Raw genomic sequence first — 8387 nt, 5'->3', positions numbered from 1 at the left:
GTAGTTAGGTGACACAGACACACACACACACACTCTTTGACAGGGTGCTATCGTGTACAGGCTCTCATCTTACGACAGAGCCTGCTGTCATCCAGAGAATATCCTCCATTGTCCCCTCTCTCCTTTATGTCATTTAATTATCTTTCTGCCATCAAAACGAGTGTTGTCCCTGCATGGTCAGCACTTACATACAGTATGTCCAACGGCCTACATGATGACGAAACATATTGAATAAGCTCTATAGTAACCTACATTTTTACAGACGCTGTTATCCAGAGAGACTTAAAAGAGGAATTAGGGCGCCTTGCCTAGTCAGCTCAGGGATTCGAACCAGCAACCTTTCTGTTACTGGCCCAACCGCTAGGCTACTTGCCACCCGGTCTTAATGTGCTATCATGCTAACTTCATTGTGTTAGGCCTGTCAATGAGTAATTGAGTGTTGGCAAGAGCACAAACAGATCTGAGACCAGGCCACAGACAAGCATGTTCTTGTTCTGAGAAGTGCTATTGCAGTATTGAATACTACAGCGACTGCCTTTCTACAGCACTTGCGGTATAGACAAGAGGAAATGTGTGTTCACTGAATGAGAGAATAATAAGCCACATGCCACAACTTCCTCTACAGGCAACCGTTTTACAGCAAAACAACATTTTGCAGCATCGACCATTCAGTAAGAATGAACAATGGATCTGTCTGTTTTTGGTTGAACAAAATTGAACTAACCAAGTTCTCCATCCCCTCATTAATTTGTTAACTATTTCTGTTTGAAGATCAACCAAGTCTATGATTTTAGTAATTGGGAAATGTATAAGGTGTAACAACCTATCCAATGTGTGGGTTATTATACTGCGCCGTGTCTCGGGATTTTATTTCGGGCCATGTCACGTGGTCATGGTGTTAGTAGCTGCAGACAGAGAACTAAGCGAAGGGGAGAAGAGGGGATATTAATAAGTGGGAATTCTTCACATAATTATTAATAAACCCGAGACGCTCATAATGATTATTTTTGCTATAGTCTAATGTCGTTTTGGGTGGCGCGCCGGCGGGTAGAATTCAGAACGACTTTTTCATCTGTGTAAACTACTGTAGTCGAGATATTTTATACAGATGTCATACCGTTTGCGGTTTATTTTTCCATCGAATGGAATATATTTTCACTTCTGAATGGAAAATTCATTAAGCTATAGACTAGGCCTACTTGGTAGAGCATTCAAATGCGTCTCGTACTTTTTCACTTTAGTTATTTGCATCGTTTTTGCCTAAAGGCAAATTGAGTGCCACCTGAATAAAATCGTGGTTTTCAGTGCGACTTGTGTTTCAAGCGCTCAATTGACAATGAAACATCACTCAATCACCAAGGACTCCGCGGCTAGCTGAGATTATACTACCAGTTTCCAAGCACGAGGATATGCTGACTCGAAAATATCTGAAGATATGGAATTGTCATCAATACGTTGACATATGCTTCAATTGGAAACAATTCGTGTGGTGCGTTCTCTTTAGCATTTAATGCGCCGTATCGGCTGGCCGCAGCCATCATCGTGCGCCTCCGCCGCGGACATTTATATTGGAAGCAACAGGCTGAGCTCATCGCGCTGGTGAGAAAGTCGCCTTTCGCCAGAGAAATCCACTTCCTGTGTGTTTATGCAAAACCATACGAGCCGAGTGCGTTCACCCGTGTCGTGCTGACTACAACTCCCCTTTAAACTACCTTGGATAGTGGTGACAATTTGTTGGAACTAGACCTCAAGACGCGCCCACTAAAGAATTGCGGTCTTAGTGCATTTCGTTTACGCGCAGGCGACACACAGCTGTGGAAAACCCGACACTGCATGTGGAGTGCTGATGGTTGACAGGGCGAAAGAGGGCGTTCAAAACACAGACGCGTTAAACAGCGTGCCTTGGCTATGGTTTCATATCTAACTCCAAGGAGCTGGATTACTTAATTTGTTGTTCATTCAGAGAGCTCCACATCTACACCTCCAAGACAGCCACACATGCCCCAGAGGACCTTTGCACATCAGCACTTCATGCCCGCCCCGGTGATGCCATGCCCCGCAACCACAGCGGAGATGAAGGCGGCACGGGGCTCTGGATGAAAACTTCTCCGGGCCACCGCGCCGAGGGCTATGACTTGAAGGATGTGGAGTCCGGCCGTAGGATGATGAACAACGCCAGTGCTGGGGACGGTTTGCTGTCGGCCTCCAGTGCTACAGGTGCCGGGGGTTCGGAGAGCCTGAGGGGAAACAAGGGAGCCCGGCTCAGCCTGCTGGGGAAGCCGCTCATATACAGCGCTCAGAGCGGCCGGAGAAACGTCCGTTACCGAAGGCTGCAAAATTTACTGTACAACGTGCTGGAGAGACCACGAGCCTGGGCGTTCATCTACCATGCGTTTGTGTAAGTGAAACATTTCATACATCTATCTGCATGGTATGAAGTCTTCTTGCGCAGTTGTTTTATTCCCGCCATCGGTCAGGAGCTCGTGTGTCCACCTGTTGCGTCCACCTCGATAGATGCTCCTGTAGAGTTTTACCACGATAAACGTTTGGACACATTTCTTGCAAATGTATCTAATTTGAATAAGAATGGGCCCATGATATCTGATGATGATCTGACATTATAATTTCAATAGGTTTTGGACTTTCCAAAATGCAGTCATTTTCTTTTCTTTTGTATTTTTTTACCATATCTCATCAAAGAAATGACAGATTAACTGAACATTTATAACAGACAATCATATGCTGCTGTTTTACTAGTGCTAGATCCTACCCATCTCCAACCCCTGGTCAATTAAGTTGATGTGCTGTATAGCCTACCAAGACTACTCAGAAGACAGCTAATTCTGAATTTAAAAACCCCCCCACACTGACTCCCACTGTTGAATTGTGCAAATTATTCAAGAGCGTTTGTGAAGTAAACATTGGACACAATGAGCGGTACAGATGCAGTGTCTAAATTTGACTCAGTTTCTCACAGCAGGACAATAATCCTGCAGCAACAGGAAATGTCAATTATTATGTGGATATTTACACTGACTGTACAAAACATTAGGAACACCTGCCCTTTCCATGAAACAGACTGACCAGGTGAATCCAGGTGAAAGCTATGATCCCTTATTGATGTCACTTGTTAAATCTACTATTTCAATCAGTGTAGATGAAGCGATTTTATAGCCTTGAGACATGGATTGTGTACGTGTGCCGTTCAGAGGTCGAATGGGCAAGACAACATATTTAAGTGTCTTTGAATTGGTTATGGTAGTAGGTGCCAGGCGCACTGGCTTGAGTGTGTCAAGAACTGCAACGCTTCCAGTTTTTTCACCCTCAACTGTTTGCCATATGTATCAATAATGGTTCACCACCCAAAGGACATCCAGCCAACTTGACACAACTGTGGGAAGCATTGGAATCAACATGAGCCAGCATCCCCGTGGAAAACTTTCAACACCTTTTAGAGTCTATATGTGGATATGTATATTATATATACATTTTTTGTCGGAGTTGATACATTTTTCGTTAGGGCTAATCAGGACTGACATATTTATGTGGAAACTTTAGAAGCCGTTTAAACCTTGAATACACTACAAGTTTGCATTTCCTGCTGTGTAAGAAAATTCGAGCAACAACAGGATGATCAAATTAAGATATGACATCAGTACATGATCACAAACAAACTTCTTTTGTAACAGACTACAATGTTGAGTAGGCTACAGTGATGAGCACTATATACATTCATATGAGCACACCTTATACGAGTTTTGTGTTCCACTTCTATACGAGTTCTTTATATAGGCACTGTGTATGGGTTATTCTGCAAGGCCCTTACAGTGTTGATATTAAGCAAGTACTTTACTGTACATGAGATCTGCTTCTATAGGCTTACATCACTTCTATATGAGTTCAGCGTACGAGTACTTTATATGAGACTTCTGTTTGGCCCTGAGGGCCTCCAGACCAGATACAGGAAAGAGTCAATCTTCACCGTGCCTCGGTGTCTCTGTCCATCTGGTCTCCGTCAGATAGCCTCCGTTTGTTGACCAGGCGACCAGCTGCATTTGATTTCCCACGTGTGACAGTGCTGTTATCACTGTCTGTCTCTCTGAGCCTGGCTAGAGGAAGGACGTGTGTGTGGATGAGTGCAGGGTGCTGAGCGTGTTTTGAGAATCAACATTCTGGGGTCATAGGGGAAGATTTAGCTGGTTTGTGTTTGTGTGTTGGGGGTATCTGCAGATCAATTGTGGGGTCACAGTTCCTTGTCACTCTCTTGCGTTGACATGCTGCTGATCATGTTCTTCCAAGCATGCCTCATCATTGTGCCATTGAGCCATGCAGAAGACCAGTAGGCCTATGTGTATTGGGTTTCTGATACAGTACAGTATAGATACATTATTAGACCATTATTGCCCTACCCACTGCAATGTAAGAAATGAGAACAATATTCTTACTACCCACAAAGCATCACTGTATTATTGCTATGTGATGTCATCGTGTCTGGGGTCTTCATCTCTGGAAAGGGGTGTCCTTTTTTATGATCCCCTGAAGAGAGTGTGTCCATTTTACGTCCCCTAGTTGTTCATGTAAACTCAGCAAAAAAAAGAGACGTCCCTTTTTCAGGACCCTATCTTTCAAAGATCATTCGTAAAAATCCAAATAACTTCACAGATCTTCATTGTATGTAACAGCTTTCGTTGGTGGAAGGAGAGGAGGACCAAAATGCAGCGTGGTACGTATCCATAATATCATTTAATCGAGAATGAATACAAAATACAAAAGAACAAGAGAATAAATGAAAACCGAAACAGTCCCGTATGGTACAAACACTAACACAGGAAACAACCACCCACAAAACACAATAGAAAACAGGCTACCTAAATATGGCTCCCAATCAGAGACAACAACTGACACCTGCCTCTGATTGAGAACCATACTAGGCCAAACACATAGAAATATAAATACAGAACAAAACATAGAAAAACAACATAGAATGCCCACCCCAACTCACGCCCTGACCAAACTAAAATAAAGACATAAAAAAGGAACTAAGGTCAGAACGTGACATTGTAAAGGGTTTAAACACTGTTTCCCATGCTTGTTCAATGAACCATAAACAATTAATGAACATGCACCTGTGGAACGGTCGTTAAGATACTAACAGCTTACAGACGGTAGGCAATTAAGGTCACAGTTATGAAAACTTAGGACACTAAAGAGACCTTTCTACGGACTCTGAAAAACACCAAAAGAAAGATGCCCATGGTCCCTGCTCATCTGCGTGAACGTGCCTTAGGCATGCTGCAAGGAGGCATGAGGACTGCAGATGTGGCCAGGGCAATAAATTGCAATGTCCGCACTGTGAGACGCCTAAGACAGCGCTACAGGGAGACAGGACGGACAGCTGATCGTCCTTGCAGTGGCAGACCACGTGTAACAACACCTGCACAGGATTGGTACATCTGAACATCACACCTGCGGGACAGGTACAGGATGGCAACAACAACTGCCCGAGTTACACCAGGAACGCAAAATCACTCCATCAGTGCTCAGACTGTCCGCAATAGGCTGAGAGAGGCTGGACTGAGGGCATGTAGGCCTGTTGTAAGGCAGGTCCTCACCAGACATCACCGGCAAAACCCACCATCGCTGGACCAGATAGGACTGGCAAAAGTGCTCTTCACTGACGAGTCGTGGTTTTGTCTCACCAGGGGTGATGGTCGGATTCGCGTTTATCGTCGAAGGAATGAGCGTTACACCGAGGCCTGTACTCTGGAGCGGGATCGATTTAGAGGTGGAGGGTCTGTCATGGTCTGGGGCGGTGTGTCACAGTGTCATCGGACTGAGCTTGTTGTCATTGCAGGCAATCTCAACGCTGTGAGTTACAGGGAAGACATCCTCCTCCCTCATGTGGTACCCTTCCTGCATGCTCATCCTGACATGACCCTCCAGCATGACAATGCCACCAGCCATACTGCTCGTTCTGTGCGTGATTTCCTGCAAGACAGGAATGTCAGTGTTCTGCCATGGCCAGCGAAGAGCCCGGATCTCAATCCCATTGAGCACGTCTGGGACCTGTTGGATCGGAGGGTGAGGGCAAGGGCCATTCCCCCCAGAAATGTCCCAGAACTTGCAGGTGCCTTGGTGGAAGAGTGGGGTAACATCTCACATCAATAACTCGCAAATATGGTACAGTCCATGAGGAGATGCACTGCAGTACTTAATGCAGCTGGTGGCCACACCAGAAACTGACTGTTACTTTTGATTTTGACCCCCCTTTGCTCAGGGACACATTATTCCATTTCTGTTAGTCACATGTCTGTGGAACTTGTTCAGTTTATGTCTCAGTTGTTGAATCTTGTTATGTTCATACAAATATTTACACATGTTAAGTTTGCTGAAAATAATCGCAGTTGACAGTGAGAGGACGTTTCTTTTTTTGCTGAGTTTATGTGTACACACACACACACACACACACACACACACACACACACACACACACACACACACACACTACATGTCAATGTTTTTAAACGTATGTAGATTGTAAAGTAATTTGTCTGTAATCTATTTTTCATCATGTGCCGCACCCCAGTAAGACTAGCTGTCTCCATTGGCGTCAGCTAATTGGGATCCTAATAAATCAAACTCAGGCGACTAAGGGGTGGGGTGGTTACATCATTACTGCATTGTCAGTTTTTTTTATTAGAGCCCGTGAATCTGATAGGCCAGATTTGTTGATCGTATTCTCGACTGCAGAAGCTTGTCTCTTTGGGAGCGCATGGTTGGTTGGATCATGGCTGGGAAGTTAGTGAGGTATTTCTTTCAGCCCTGGGGAGATGAGCAAGAGTAGAGCATTAGATATGTAGGGTATCTGAGCACCTCGACCTCGCTTAACTATACATCATGATACTGAGACTGATTGGTAATGGATTATACTGTATAGCTCCTATGATTGGTAATGGATTATACTGTATAGCTCCTATGATTGGTAATGGATAATGCTGTATAGATCCTATGATTGGTAATGGATAATGCTGTATAGCTCCTATGATTGGTAATGGATAATGCTGTATAGATCATATGATTGGTAATGGATTATACTGTATAGCTCCTATGATTGGTAATGGATAATGCTGTATAGATCCTATGATTGGTAATGGATAATGCTGTATAGATCCTATGATTGGTAATGGATAATGCTATATAGATCCTATGATTGGTAATGGATTATACTGTATAGATCCTATGATTGGTAATGGATAATGCTGTATAGATCCTATGATTGGTAATGGATAATGCTGTATAGATCCTATGATTGGTAATGGATAATGCTGTATAGATCCTATTATTGGTAATGGCTAATGCTGTAAAGATCCTATGATTGGTAATGGATAATGCTGTAAAGATCCTATGATTGGTCATGGATAATGCTGTATAGATCCTATGCGATTGCCTTCATGCTTGCCAAGTCATCCGTAGTAATTGGTGTGAAGGGGCAATAGATAGCCGTAATATGCAGTTGAATGGCTTATTCACTATGTTTATAAGCTTTTAGAAATCCAATGGAACAAAATGTTGGTGATTTATTATAGATGCTATGTCTGCACTATACTGTACATAAGCATGATCATCTTTTTCAGCCTGAGGCCTTTCAAATCACAGTTGTTTAACAAGGCAGACAGCTGAAGGCAACCAGATTCCCTTGTCACACGTGATCGCATTGTCATCGGGTCATTAGCAATGTCAATACTATGATAAATGAATCAGGATATATGACATGCGTTTCATATAGTTTGTTTCGTTAAAAAAAAAAGGCATTATGTAAGAACTACTGTTTATTTGGGTTGTTATTGAAGAGGGGACTTTAACCAGTCAATCCCACCTGTAAAAGCTCCAGTGACTCTTCTGAAGCTCTACTTACATGACTCACATACCTGGGGTCCCGGGTGTCTGTGTGGGTTGTGTTGGTTCATCATCTGTGTCCTAGTGATGACCTTTCCGTTATTAACGACTTTAGAATACTCTGGGAATGAATGAAGTGGATGTCCTAGAGGATTTACGGAGATACACATGTTTTCTCATGGCACTTTCTACGTTTCACTAATACGTTTCACTAATACGTTTCACTAATACGTTTCACAAATATTCCATGGAGAAAGTCATAATAATTGGTCATTTGTCATTGGATTTGCCCATAATCCCTCTGCCATTTTAATTTGTAAAATAAGTAATTAGTCCCCAACAATAACAATTGGTTAAAAAAAAATCCCCAATACCTCAATCACATTATTTTAGTACAGTATGTCTAAAAACCAAGACAACCTGGCCCTGAACCAAATTGGATTCGTCTGATGATTGAGTCCAACATAACATGTTGTTTTTGTGTTTACTCC

The 8387-nt window shown here is 43.1% G+C and overlaps 1 protein-coding gene across 5 annotated transcripts in view; it reads left to right on the top strand.

The window, feature by feature from the left end:
- Positions 1 to 961: 961 nt before the first annotated feature.
- Positions 962 to 8387, top strand: part of LOC139567751 (potassium voltage-gated channel subfamily KQT member 5-like) — a 146344-nt gene continuing 138918 nt past the window's right edge. For 3 of the 5 annotated variants that reach the window (XM_071389217.1, XM_071389218.1, XM_071389221.1), the window contains exon 1: positions 964 to 2398. In XM_071389217.1, the coding sequence (XP_071245318.1) occupies positions 2052 to 2398 (347 nt within the window). In that variant the 5' untranslated portion in view covers positions 964 to 2051. Of the gene's footprint in view, positions 2399 to 8387 lie in introns of all 5 variants that reach the window. The other 2 variants (XM_071389216.1, XM_071389219.1) reach the window with 2 other exon arrangements.

The sequence above is a fragment of the Salvelinus alpinus genome, chromosome 2 (genome assembly GCF_045679555.1).
Source record: "Salvelinus alpinus chromosome 2, SLU_Salpinus.1, whole genome shotgun sequence".
NCBI lineage: Eukaryota > Metazoa > Chordata > Actinopteri > Salmoniformes > Salmonidae > Salvelinus > Salvelinus alpinus.
This window is presented reverse-complemented; position numbering and strand designations above follow the sequence as displayed.